General features: G+C 40.7%; 1 protein-coding gene across 6 annotated transcripts in view; it reads right to left on the reverse strand.

Annotated features, from left to right (window-relative positions):
* LOC139754793 (NACHT and WD repeat domain-containing protein 2) overlaps positions 1-14,972 on the reverse strand; it is a 91,637-nt gene that overhangs the window by 25,298 nt on the left and 51,367 nt on the right. For all 6 annotated transcript variants that reach the window (XM_071672607.1, XM_071672608.1, XM_071672609.1 and 3 more), the window contains 3 exons: positions 12,795-12,988; positions 10,687-10,793; positions 3,771-3,936 (listed from right to left, as the gene is read on the reverse strand). In XM_071672607.1, coding sequence (XP_071528708.1) covers positions 3,771-3,936; positions 10,687-10,793; positions 12,795-12,988 — 467 coding nt within the window. The remainder of the gene's footprint in view (positions 1-3,770; positions 3,937-10,686; positions 10,794-12,794; positions 12,989-14,972) is intronic.

Raw genomic sequence — 14,972 nt, forward strand, 5'->3', positions numbered from 1 at the left:
ATTTCCACACATCTCTCTTACCCTTACATTACTTACTCGATCAAACCACCTCACACCACACATTGTCCACAAACATCTCATTTCCAGCACACCCACCCTCCTGCGCACAACTCTATCCATAGCCAACGCCTCGCAACCATACAACATTGTTGGAACCACTATATATATATATATATATTCTTTCTTTTTCTTTCTTTTAAACTATTCGCCATTTCCCGCGTTAGCAAGGTAGCGTTAAGAACAGAGGACTGGGCCTTTTTTGGAATATCCTCACCTGGCCCCCTCTGTTCCTTCTTTTGGAAAATTAGAAAAAAACGAGAGGGGAGGATTTCCAGCCCCCCGCTCCCTCCCCTTTTAGTCGCCTTCTACGACACGCAGGGAATACATGGGAAGTATTCTTTCTCCCCTATCCCCAGGGATATATATATATATATATATATATATTTTTTTTTTTTTTTTTTTTTTTTTTTTTTTTTTTTTTTTTTTTTTATACTTTGTCGCTGTCTCCCGCGTTTGCGAGGTAGCGCAAGGAAACAGACGAAAGAAATGGCCCAACCCCCCCCCCCCATACACATGTACATACACACGTCCACACACGCAAATATTCATACCTACACAGCTTTCCATGGTTTACCCCAGACGCTTCACATGCCTTGATTCAATCCACTGACAGCACGTCAACCCCTGTATACCACATCGCTCCAATTCACTCTATTCCTTGCCCTCCTTTCACCCTCCTGCATGTTCAGGCCCCGATCACACAAAATCCTTTTCACTCCATCTTTCCACCTCCAATTTGGTCTCCCTCTTCTCCTCGTTCCCTCCACCTCCGACACATATATCCTCTTGGTCAATCTTTCCTCACTCATTCTCTCCATGTGCCCAAACCACTTCAAAACACCCTCTTCTGCTCTCTCAACCACGCTCTTTTTATTTCCACACATCTCTCTTACCCTTACGTTACTTACTCGATCAAACCACCTCACACCACACATTGTCCTCAAACATCTCATTTCCAGCACATCCATCCTCCTACGCACAACTCTATCCATAGCCCACGCCTCGCAACCATACAACATTGTTGGAACTACTATTCCTTCAAACATACCCATTTTTGCTTTCCGGGATAATGTTCTCGACTTCCACACATTTTTCAAGGCTCCCAAAATTTTCGCCCCCTCCCCCACCCTATGATCCACTTCCGCTTCCATGGTTCCATCCGCTGACAGATCCACTCCCAGATATCTAAAACACTTCACTTCCTCCAGCCTCTCACCATTCAAACTCACCTCCCAATTGACTTGACCCTCAACCCTACTGTACCTAATAACCTTGCTCTTATTGACATTTACTCTTAACTTTCTTCTTCCACACACTTTACCAAACTCCGTCACCAGCTTCTGCAGTTTCTCACATGAATCCGCCACCAGCGCTGTATCATCAGCGAACAACAACTGACTCACTTCCCAAGCTCTCTCATCCCCAACAGACTTCATACTTGCCCCTCTTTCCAAAACTCTTGCATTTACCTCCCTAACAACCCCATCCATAAACAAATTAAACAACCATGGAGACATCACACACCCCTGCCGCAAACCTACATTCACTGAGAACCAATCACTTTCCTCTCTTCCTACACGTACACATGCCTTACATCCTCGATAAAAACTTTTCACTGCTTCTAACAACTTTCCTCCCACACCATATATTCTTAATACCTTCCACAGAGCATCTCTATCAACTCTATCATATGCCTTCTCCAGATCCATAAATGCTACATACAAATCCATTTGCTTTTCTAAGTATTTCTCACATACATTCTTCAAAGCAAACACCTGATCCACACATCCTCTACCACTTCTGAAACCACACTGCTCTTCCCCAATCTGATGCTCTGTACATGCCTTCACCCTCTCAATCAATACCCTCCCATATAATTTACCAGGAATACTCAACAAACTTATACCTATATATATATATATATATATATACTTATATATATATATATATAAAAGTGTGTGAACGAAGAAAGTTAAGAGTAAATGTGAATAAGAGCAAGGTTATTAGGTACAGTAGGGTTGAGGGTCAAGTCAATTGGGAGGTAAGTTTGAATGGAATAAAACTGGAGGAAGTAAAGTGTTTTAAATATCTGGGAGTGGATCTGGCAGTGGATGGAACCATGGAAGCGGAAGTGAATCATAGGGTGGGGGAGGGGGCGAAAGTCCTGGGAGCCTTAAAGAATGTTTGGAAGTTGAGAACATTATCTCGGAAAGCAAAAATGGCTATGCTTGAAGGAAGAGTGGTTCCAACAATGTTGTATGGTTGCGAGGCGTGGGCTATGGATAGAGTTGTGCACAGGAGGGTGGATGTGCTGGAAATGAGATGTTTGAGGACAATGTGTGGTGGAAAGTTCTGTGGGGCCTGGATGTGGGAAAGGGAGCGGTGGTTTCGGGAATTATTACATGACAGCTAGAGACTGAGAGTGAACGAATGGGGCCTTTTTGTTGTCTTTTCATAGCGCTACCTCGCACACATGAGGGGGGAGGGGGATGTTATTCCATGTGTGGCGAGGTGGCGATGGGAATAAATAAAGGCAGACAGTATGAATTATGCACATGTGTATATATGTATATGTCTGTGTGTGTATATATATGTGTACATTGAGATGTAGGTATGTATATTTGCGTGTGTGGACGTGTATGTATATACATTTGTATGGGGGTGGTTTAGGCCATTTCGTTCGTCTGTTTCCTTGCGCTACCTCGCAAACGCGGGAGACAGCGACAAAGCAAAATAAAAAAAATAAATGAATATATATATTATATATATATATATATATCCCTGGGGATAGGGGATTAAGAATACTTCCCACGTATTCCCTGCGTGTCGTAGAAGGCGACTAAAAGGGGAGGGAGCGGGGGGCTGGAAATCCTCCCCTCTCGTTTTTTTTTTTAATTTTCCAAAAGAAGGAACAGAGAATTGGGCCAGGTGAGGGTATTCCCTCAAAGGCCCAGTCCTCTGTTCTTAATGCTACCTCGCTAACGCGGGAAATGGCGAATAGTTTAAAAGAAAAGAAAGATAGGGGATTAAGAATACTTCCCACGTATTCCCTGCGTGTCGTAGAAGGCGACTAAAAGGGGAGGGAGCGGGGGCTGGAAATCCTCCCCTCTCGTTTTTTTTTTTTTTTTTTTTTCAATTTTCCAAAGGAAGGAACAGAGAATTGGGCCAGGTGAGGGTATTCCCTCAAAGGCCCAGTCCTCTGTTCTTAACGCTACCTCGCTAATGCGGGAAATGGCAAATAGTTTGAAAGAAAGAAAAAGATATATATATATATATATATATATATATATATATATATATATATATATATATATATATAATATATATATATATATATATATTTTTCTTTTTTGTTATACTTAATTGCTGTTTCCTGCATCAGTAAGGTAGCACCAGGAAACAGACAAAGAATAACCCATCCACTCATATAGACATATAACTACATAAATGCCAATATACATACATGCACATATCAACATATACATACACATACACAGACATATACACATATATACACATGTACATATGTACACATGTACATATTCATACTTGCTTGCCTTCTTCCATTCATGAGTAGTCATATGCAAGCTTGGTGTCTCGACCTTCTCTAGGATATGCCAAAACTACCTGGTATATGACATGAATTCATCTGATATGGGATATGCATCGTTCTCATGCTTGTCATATGTACAACAACTTCCCATACTCACCTGGTACGTGTCTGATCCACAAAGCTTCTCATAGACCCAGTCAAAATTGAGAACAAATTCCTCAAGTATTCTGCCCCGGAGCTGGAGCACCTGGTAGGGCAGTTCATCCAACTTGCGGCGGTTGTGGCGGCTAAAGGTGGGCTGCACCGAAATCTTGGACATGTTGCTGTCAGCCACAACAAAGGAAAACACAAGAGCCAGGCGAATGATATAAGTACAGAAGCTCATCATTAAAAAAATTGAAGGTTTTAACAACATAGACAAAGATTATCATAATTACCATGTCTTGTCTTGACATGCATAATTATCACATCAATAGTGTGCCAATTTGGATTTATGAGAAGAGACTGTTTCAATCTCTTATGCCTACGTACATCTAAGGAAAGAGCCATGATTCCTGTGTTCCAACGGATCTTACAGTCACCACACGACTAAGACTCTCCATAACACACTCCATTTTCTGTCGCCATTCCAGCACTACATCCAGACTTACCAGCAGTTAACCCTGTCCCCAGCTCCAGTGGCCTTGTGCAAAAATCCTTTCAATCATTTTTCCACGCCCAGTCACTAATGATGTACAAACTACTTAATTCCAATTTTACCTAGGAAAACCATGATTTCTATAATTTCTTCATTACCAATGACAATCTATTTATGATAAAACCTTAAAACATCCATCTAATTACATACACACTGCTTGTCTTTCAGTGTTAACTAACATTTCATTAGCATTCCTCAAAGTGGATTGGGCCTCTATTGATCAGACTCCATTGCACTTGGAAGTACATTTTCTAATTCCTCAATCTTTCAAGACTAATATCTCATTTCATGTATTCATGTGGCAGTTGAGGGTATAATTAGTGTACACGGGGTGTTCAGTGTTGTAAACGGAAGTGGTGGAGAGCTTGTAGAATTGTGTGCTGAAAAAGGACTGGTGAATGGGAATACCTGGTTTAAAAAGAGAGATATACATATGTATGTATGTAGGAAAGATGGCCAGAGACCATTATTGGATTAGGTGCTAATTGATGGGCGCATGAAAGAGAGACTTTTGTATGTTAATGTGCTGAGAGGGGCAACTGGAGGGATGTCTGATTATCATCTTGTGGAGGCAAAGGTGAAGATTTGTAGAGGTTTTCAAAGAAGAAGAGAGAATGTTGGGGTGAAGAGAGTGGTGAGAGTAAGGGAGTTTGGGAAGGAGACTTGTGTGAAGAAGTACCAGGAGAGATTGAGTGCAGAATGGAAAAAGGTAAGAGCAAATGATGTAAGGGGAGTTTGGGAGGAATGGGAGGTATCAAGAGAAGCAGTGATGGCTTGTGCAAAAGATGCTTGTGGCATGAGAAGCGTGGGAGGTGGGCAGATTAGAAAGTGCAGTGAGTGGTGGGATGGAGAAGTAAGATTGTTAAAGAAAGAGAAGAGAGAGGCGTTTGGACAATTGTTACAGGGAAGTAGTGCAAATGACTGGGAGATGTATAAAAAATAAAGGCAGGAGGTCAAGAGAAAGGTTCAAGAGGTGAAAAAGAGGGCAAATGAGAGTTGGGGTGAGAGTATCATTAAATTTTAAGGAAAATAAAAAGATGCTTTGGAAGGAGGTAAATAAAGTGTTTAAGACAAGAGAACAAATGGGAACATCAATGAAGGGGGATAATGGGGGAGGTAATAACAAGTAGTGGTGATGTGAAAAGGAGATGGAGAGAGTATTTTGAAGGTTTGTTGAATGTTTGATGATAAGAGTGGCAGATATAGGGTGTTTTGGTCAAGGTGGTGTGCGAAGTGAGAGGGTCAGGGAGAATGATTTGGTAAACAGAGAGGAGGTAGTGAAAGCTTTGCTGAAGATGAAAACCAGCAAGGCAGTGGGTTTGGATGGTACTGCAGTGGAATTCATTAAAAATGGAGGTGATTGTGTTGTTGACTGATTGGTAGGGATATTTTATGTATGTATGGTTCATGGTGAAGTGCCTGAGGATTGGTGGAATGCATGCATAGTGCCATTGTACAAATGCAAAGGGGATAAAGGCGTGTGTTCAAATTACAGAGGTATAAGTTTGTGGAGTATTCCTGTGAAAGTATATGAGAGGGTATTGATTGAGAGGGTGAAGGCATGTACAAAGCATCAGATTGGGGAAGAGCAGTGTGGTTTCAGAAGTGGTAAAGGATGTGTGGGTCTGGTGATTGCTTTGAAGAATGTATTTGAGAAATACTTAGAAACATGGATTTGTATGTAGCATTTATGGATCTGGAGAAGGCATATGATAGAGTTGATAGAGATGCTTTGTGGAAGGTATTAAGAGTATCTGGTGTGTGGGAGGTAAGTTACTAGAAGCAGTGAAAAGTTTTCATCAAGGATGTAAGGTATGTGTATGAGTAGGAAGAGAGGAAAGTGATTGGTTCCCAGTGAATGTCAGTTTGTGGCAGGGGTGCTTGATGTCTCCAAGGCTGTTTTTTTGTTTATGGATGGGGTTGTTAGGGAGGTGCATGCAAGAGTTTTAGAGAGAGGGGCAAGTATGCAGTCTGTTGTGGATGAGAGGGCTTGGGAAGTGAATCAGTTGATGTTCTCTGATGATACAGTGCTGGTGGCTGATTCAGGTAAGAAACTGCAGAAGTTGGGAACTGAGTTTGGTAAAGTGTGCGAAAGAAGAAAGTTGAGAGGAAATGTGAATAAGAGCAAGGTTAATTATTAGGTTCAGTAGGGTTGAGGGAAAAGTTAACTGGGAGGTAAGTTTGAATGGAAAAAAATGGAGGAAGTGAAGTGTTTCAGATATCTAGGAGTGGATCTAGCTGTGGATGGAATCAGAGAAGTGGAAGTGAGTCACAGGGTGGGGGAGGGGGCAAAGGTTCTGGGAGCATTGAAGAAAGTGAGGAAGGCAAAAATGTTACCTCGGAGAGCAAAATTGGGTATGTCTGAAGGAATAGTGGTTCCAACAATGCTATACGGTTGCAAGCGTGGGCTATAGATAGGGTTGTGCAGAGGAGGGTGGATGTGTTGGAAATGAAATGTTAGAGGACAATATGTGGTGTGAGGTGGTTTCATTTAGTAATGAAAGGGTAAAGGATATGTGTGGTAATAAAAAGAGTGTGGTGGTGAGAGCAGAAGAGGGTGTATTGAAATGGTTTGGTCACATGGAGAGAATGAGTGAGGAAAGATTGACAAAAAGGATATATGTCTGAGGTGGAGGGAATGAAGCGAAGTGGGAGACCAAATTGGAAGTGGGAGGATGGAGCGAAAAAGACTCTGAGTGATCAGGGCCTGAACATACAGGAGGGTGAAAGACATGCAATGAATAGAGTGAATTGGAACGATGTGGCATACTGGGATCAACATGCTGTCAAGGGACTGAACCAGGGCATGTGAAGCATCTGTAGTAAACCATGAAAGTTTTGTCCGGCCTGGATGTGGAAAGGGAGATGTGGTTTCGGCATTACACATGACGGTTAGAGACTGAGTGTGAATGAATGTAGCCATTGTTGTCTTTTCCTAGCGCTACCTTGCACGCGCGCTGGGGGGAGGGGGGGTGCAATTTTCATGTGTGGCGGGGTGGCGATGGGAATGGGTGAAGGCAGCTGGTGTGGATGTGTAAATGTGTATATATGTATATGTCTGTGTATGTATATGAATGTATACATTGAAACGTATAGGTACGTATATGTGCGTGTGTGGGCGTTTATGTATGTACATGCGTATGTAGGTGGGTTTGTGCCATTCTTTCGTCTGTTTCCTTCTGCCACCTCGTAGTCCTGAAAGTATGTTTTGTCTTATTACTTTTGCTTTCTGAGCTTCCTAATCTTCTGTCCATGTAATTTCTGTCGTATTGTCATTCAACCTTATCAAAACTATCTTTATTTCATCTCTAACCCCCTTCAGACTTCCTTCCTGACAGATCTTTAATCTTCCAAGAATGTTTGCAGTTATTTTGTTCATTTTTCACTTTCAGTGTGTCCCTGTGAGTGCCATTTCTCATAACTAATTATAAAACTCCTGAACTGTCATGCATCAACATTTACAAAAAAAGTCACACAGTTCACAAAACATCCAAGCCACTCTCAACTCAGGCCTGGTTGAAATCATTGTTCATATTAGACATGATCAAAACTCCCAGTTTTCAAATATCTTCTCACCAAAACATACTTAACTTTTCATTCACACAGTTGTTATATATCACTTTCAAATGCCAAATTACATAAACCTGTGTTTTTCTTACAATGTGTTCGTAGATTAATCGCAATAGCTTTATAAAATCAAAAAATCTTAGTTTATCAACAAGTAGTCCAAATAATGTTACCTCTACCCAAAGACCATGAGAAGAAGGGTTGATTAAGAAATACAAGAAACTTAGTCTAACTGAAGAGAAATGTGATCTAAAAAGAAAGAGAAAAAAAAGAGTAGTTCTATGAGATGAAGGCATGACCTGTCAACCAAACAATGAAAATGAGAATTTGCCAAGTTAGAGAAGTAAATGTTAGGGGAAAAAATATGCCTTAGTAAGAGAACATAGCCCAGAAATAAATGAGCAAACATGATCCAGAGAAAGAAGAGGACATGATCAAATGAGAAAAATTTATATGTACATGAACATGTCTCATAGAATTGCCTACCTAGTGAGGCATGAGCATGGCCCAGTGGGAGGATATGGTCTAGTAAGACTGAAACAAGGCCCACTATGAAAATACAAGCTAACTGGAGAAAAATGCAAATAAGAAAAGCAAGGAAAGGCTGAATAATTAATGAACACAGAGTTGGCCACTTCCAGGTGGGAAGCCAACACTTGAAAGAAACAAATCTGGTAATGCTGGCACACAATTCTGGTGGTATATAAAGTGTCACCAAAAGTATTCACGAGGTAATACAATTTCTCTTTTTTTTTAAAAAAACCTGTGTTTCTATCCTCAACCAACTTCCATTTAAACTTCCATTATAAGCCATGTCCAAACTTCAAAATATCACATATAGTAAGACTAAGTTCTCAAGTCACTCGACAATCGAAAAGCTGTTGGATAAAATGAGATCACTCCCAAACTCCTGCACAAATGTGTAGAATAGCCTGCCCCTCCTCTCACCTTTCCATTTTAAGGCAGCATCTCCTAGCACAGGTGACCTGCTATATGGAAAGATTCATATGTGGGTCCTGTGAATAAGACAAAAAACAGTCTGAGCTATTCACATTACAATCCATCTCATTACCATCAGCCACTGCCAAGGTGTTGGAAATTATGAATTCCCACCTGGCATCAATGTTCTTGTTGGAATGCAAACTGCTGAGAAATGGGTATTCATGCTTAAAATGGCTCAGTTAGAAGCTGTACTCATCCTGAGCCTACCCATTACCAGAAACCAGGACTTGGCTGACTCAGTAAGCATGTGTGTAATCAATAATCCTGGACATAGTTGGGGTTTTTAATTAGGTGTGGCACTAGAGACTTCTTATGAGAAAACTATGGGGTTCTGTGGGATAATACTACCGCTGCCTGGAAACTGCCTGCCCTACTGCACAATCTCTCAGAAATTTCCCTTCCCAAAGGTGAAAAGCAACTAAAAATATTTTTCCTTTTACAAAATATGTCTATATCACTCTTCATCAAAGATAATGCAAAAAATAGTGTACCTTTCTCTGGATTGGAGTGGGAGGGTGATAAGTGGATGGGGGAGGGCCCAGTCTGGGGACATGGATGTTCCTTATCTAATCATATGATAATTTCAGACTTTTTCCACTTATGATTTCATTCTATGTACACCTGATTACATTAAGCTTTTTATGTATTTTTTGAAGGCATATTTTACACTACCTGTACATATCTTTTGTATATATTTTACAAATGCAAATTTTTGTGTTTCTGTTATTTACAAAGACACAACAATATATGGACTGCCATCTAAACTGTGTTGATGGATGGATGACAGCTGAACAAGACAGAGGCAGAGCACGCTGAAATACTGAGAGTGAAACTTAAATTTCATATGACAATGGTTAGTCATGTCAAGCACTAGCTGCCAAAAGAACAAGGAATCTGACAGCCTTAACCCTTTCAGTGCTACTAAACTTAACAGAGGCATGTGTAGTAGGATGCTGTCTTAAATATAGCCACTTTTTAACTTAAATTCCATTCACATTGTAAAACCTACTTGCTAGTATAGATGGCAACCTATACAAAAGTTGAGTCATTGGCATTAGTTAGAGGCCGTAGATAGTTACCCTCTATTAAGCATGAGGGATATTTGTGCAAAATTTTTGGGGTTTTCTCTGTCTGATGCATGTCTGCAGTGCCTAAAAGAACTCCATCTGCCCTGTCCACCAACCTCTAAGAGAAAAACTTGCCCCCACTGCCCATAAAAGCATTCTTACACCCTCAAATATATGGATAGTGTTGGATGAGTTTATCAGATAAGGAAAATCTCTCATTCTGACTTATGTGAAGAGGAAAATGTACTAGAAGTGTACAGGAGCATGCACTTGTTAGCATAAAAGGTGGGCCCCATACAGGACCAACAGGATCAAAGAGGATTTCTTATATTGTTGCATCAGAAAAAAATTTCATAATTTCAATATCTTTGGGCATCTCTTTGAGAAAAAATCTTTAATTTTCACACTAGGGAAAGGCCAAAAAAAATGCACACTAAAAGCTTTAATGAGATCTCAGGAATACTGTACAGAAAAAATTGTATAACTCTGTTCATGTCTTGAATATAGTCCAGTCATCTAGCAGGTATGTCCAGTTACTCTTGCACCTCCTGAACAAAACAGAGTAGAGACCTAGAAGAGATATTATGGGACCAAAGGCTGGTCATTGGAAGGACAACTCGAATCCTACCCCTCAACTCATATAAGCTGGGCATGAATAACTTACAGTTCAGTCCAATTAACCATCACAGGCAAACTAGAAAATGGATGATTTTCAAGTACAAGAGAAAGAGAAAGCTCACCTGCCACGATACTTGGTAGGTTGATCAAGCACATAGCGGTCTTTGCCTTCCTCAACTCCAGATTCACAAACTGGCACTGGCTTCTTCACTCCATTAGCCCACTTGCTCTGTCAACACAATACTATAGTCAACATGTACATAAAAGACAGTCAATGAAAGAATTCTTTGTGCAGTAGGTATGTAGCAGATATCACAGTCCTGCCTAAACCTATGGATTTTAAGCACAGTTCACAATGTTAACATATCAAAGTGATGGCATGCATTATAATTCCTTGATTTCAAGGAAAAACAAGTAAGAGCAGCATTTGATTTGATGGAAAATTAAGCTGGCAAATATTTTCTTTTTATTATACTTTGTCGCTGTCTCCCATGTTAACAAGGTAGCGCAAGAAAACAGATGAAAGAATGGCCCAAACCACCCACATACACATGTATATATATTTCTTTTTATGTTAATCAATTTTTTAATAGAAGGAACAGAGAAGGGGGCCAAGTGAGGATATTTCCTCTAAGGCTCAGTCCTTTGTTTTTAATGTTACCTTGTTAATGTGGGAAATGGTAAATAAGGTAAAGTGCGTGAAACAAGAAAGTTGAGAGGAAATGTGAATAAGAGCAAAGTGATTAGGTTCAGTAGGGTTGAGGGACAAGTAAACTGGGAGGTAAGTTTGAATGGAGAAAAACTGGAGGAAATGAAGTGTTTTAGATATCTGGGAGTTATCTTAGCAGCAGATGGAACCATGGAAGTGGAAGTGATTGACAGGGTGGGGGAGGGAGCGAAGGTTCTGGGAGTGTTGAAGAATGTGTAGAAGGTGAGAATGTTATCTTGGACAGCAAAAAAAGGTATGTTTGAAGGAATAGTGGTTCCAACAATGTTATATGGTTGCGAGGCATGGGCTATAGATAGGGTTGTGCTGAGGAGGGCGGATGTATTGGAAATGAAATGTTTGAAGAAAATTTGTGATGTGAGTTGATTTAATCAAGTAAGTAATGAAAGGGTAAGAGATATGTGTGGTAATAAAGAAAGTGTGGTTGAGAGAGCAGAAGAGGGTGTTTTGAAATGGTTTGGTCACATGGAGAGAATGAGTGAGGAAAGACTGACAAAGAGGATACATGCATCAGAGGTGGAGGGAACAAGGAGAAGTGGTAGACCAAATTGGAGGTGGAAGGATGGAGTGAAAAAGATTTTGAGTGATCGGGGCCTGAACATGCAGGAGGGTGAAAAAATGCGAAGCGTCTGGGGTAAACCATGGAAAGTTCTGTGGGGCCTGGATGTGGAAAGGGAGCTGTGGTTTCGGTGCATCATCACATGACAGCTAGAGACTGAGTGTGAACGAATGTGGCCTTTGTTGTCTTTTCCTAGCGCTACCTCGCGCACATAAGGGGGAGGGGGTTGTTATTTCATGTGTGGCGGGGTGGCGATGGGAATGAATAAAGGCAGGCAGTATGTACTATGTACATGCGTATATATGTATATGTCGGTGTGTTTATATATATGTATATGTTGAGATGTACAGGTATGTATATTTGCATGTGTGGATGTGTATGTATATACATGTGTATGTGGGTGGGTTGGGCCATTCTTTCGTCTGTTTCCTTGCGCTACCTCACAAACGCGGGAGACAGCGACAAAGCAAAATAAATAAATAATAAATATATAAATATATATCTTTTTTATACTATTCGCCATTTCCCGAGTTAGCGAGGTAGCGTCAAGAGCAGAGGACTGGGCCTTTGAGGGAATATCCTCATCTGGCCCCCTTCTCTGTTCCTTCTTTTGGAAAATAAAAAAAAAAAGAAAAAAAATGAGAGGGGAGGATTTCCAGCCACCCGCTCCCTTCCCCTTTAGTCACCTTCTACGACACGCAGGCAATTTGTAGGAAGTATTCTTTCTCCCCCTAGCCCCAGGGATATATATATTCATACATATTCGCAATTTCCCGCATTAGCGAGGTAGCATTAAGAACGGATGACTAAGCCTTAGAGAAAGTAAAATCCTCATCTGGACCACTTCTGTGTTCCTTCTTTTGGAAAAGTAAAAGCTGGAGGGGAGGACTTCCAGCCTCCTCCTGCTCCCACTATATACATGAGAAAGGAAATGGGTGGGTAACCTGAAAGTAGTCGATGAGGGCAGTGCAGCACATGCTGATCTGGTCGGAGGTACCCAAGTAGCGGGCACGGGCCGCATCCCGAAAGCTCTCATGACGCCAGGTGAGGAGGCAGATCCCTGCCACTATCGTCTTCATCAAGAAAGGCTGCAGTTGTTTTGAGATTTGAACCCACAGAAGCGATGGACACCTTCGGACTGTGGAGACACATTCTCATCACATCACATAAAGTGAGGGAGTAATCAACTTCTAAATCTGAGTGTACAAATAAAGAACACAACAGATTGTAAGATGATGGAGGGTTGATAAGCAACAGTGAAGCATTTGTTTTACTCTGTCTCTTTGCTGATTATGTGAAATAATATTGTTCAAATGAGGTATAAGATTAAGATCTTAATTAGTGCCTGATTTTGCTAAAGAAGATGACTAGCATTATGACAATACTGCCCCCCTGAGCACATACTTCTCAGGGTCAGATTCCTTCCACCATTAATGTACCCAGACCTGCAAGTAATGGGTTCCTCCCACACTTACTGAGCCCTAACCTCCTAATAATTGGTTCATGAAAGCCTTACAAAGCCCAGAACTCATGTTGAGTGGTTTCCCACCTTTACTCAGCCAGGACTTCCTAGTAACTGGCTCCTCACGGACTAAAAGAGCCTAGGCCTTCTGGTGACTAGTTCCTTTCACCCTTACTTAGCCTAAACCTCCTAGAAAAAAACATGGTGGCAGCGGTGAAAACATTATATGTCATCACAGACCAGAATGACCGAAAGAAAAGATATGACAAACTCCTGTTCCAGTAACTGAGGCAAAATCAAGTGGCAACATAATGACGTGGAGCAAATGACAGCTTCACAGCCAACTATCCCACCAAAAGAAGCCCAACTGATGACAGTGAAAAAGATTGAAAGATCTTTAAGCAAAAGTATAACTTTTATGTCCTGGCAGCAGATTTCATGAGGAAACCTGATAAGGAGAAGGTTGTACTACTTCTAATCTTGGATGGAGATTATTTGCCTGACAGGTATAATTCACTTGGGTTCCCAGAACCAGGAGATAACCAACCTAATGCAACTTCAGTGATGCAAACTGTACTTCCAAAATTTAATGCACATTTTGCCCAGAGAAGCAACAAAATCTAACTGAACATTGTCATGAGAATGAGGCAGAAGCTGGAATGGTAAAGATGGGTCATGATGTTTTATATGAAAGAGGAACAGGTGTCCAGAGGAAGGTAGGAGAACCAGAGATATAATGGAGGCTTCAAGCAGGAAGGACAGGTGTCTAAAGGAAGAAGGAGGACCAGAGATACACTCCTGAAGGGTCCAACCATGAAGATCAGGTGACAAGAAGATCAAAGAAAGGAAACAAGTGGACTCCCTCAAAGATCAATGCTGGGACCATTAATAATTCTGATTACAGCAGGTAATTTGTGAAATGAAATGATGTAAGTGTACTGATGATGCCAAAATTTTAACCCAATCTGCCTACAATGAAGAAGTTGATGATAAGGGGAAATATCAATACTCCATGTGAATTCCTACAGTAATACATACAGTGATGTTCAGCACTTGGAATGTCAAAAAATGTCAGAAGGGTAATGAGGAAATGTCAGAGGGCCAAAAGGAAATCTAAGGAGGTTCATGGATAAATGACAGGAGGTTCATGAGGAAATGTCGGATGGTTCATGAAGAAATGTCATGTGGGTAATGAGGAAATATCAGCAGAGACACAACAAAATGTCAAGAGGTTCATGAGGAAATATTAGGAAGGATATGAGGAAATGTCAGAGGGGTCATAGAAATGTCAGCAAGTATGTCAAAAAGCATTTCTTTAACAGAAGACCAATTCATATGAAAGAAAACAGAAAAAACATGTAGCACAAGAGGAGAATACTGATTAACAAAATGAGTTTGTATGAAAAATACTGAGATAGGAAGCCTGATAAGTTTCCTGTCCATATGATGAAAGAGACAATCAAACATGTAAGTACTCAATACGCACATTATCTACTTGTGATAACCTAATACAATACTGGGATGAAGTTTTACATTCCTGAGGCTCCATCTCTTATACGTTCTTCATTATCATATAACTGTTTAATGTTATCTATAATATCAATACTCAGTTTCTTTTCACAGTCTGTTCCTTGTATTTTCGAATACATTAACTAAGTAC

This window comes from Panulirus ornatus, chromosome 17, assembly GCF_036320965.1.
Source record: "Panulirus ornatus isolate Po-2019 chromosome 17, ASM3632096v1, whole genome shotgun sequence".
Taxonomy (NCBI): Eukaryota; Metazoa; Arthropoda; class Malacostraca; order Decapoda; family Palinuridae; genus Panulirus; species Panulirus ornatus.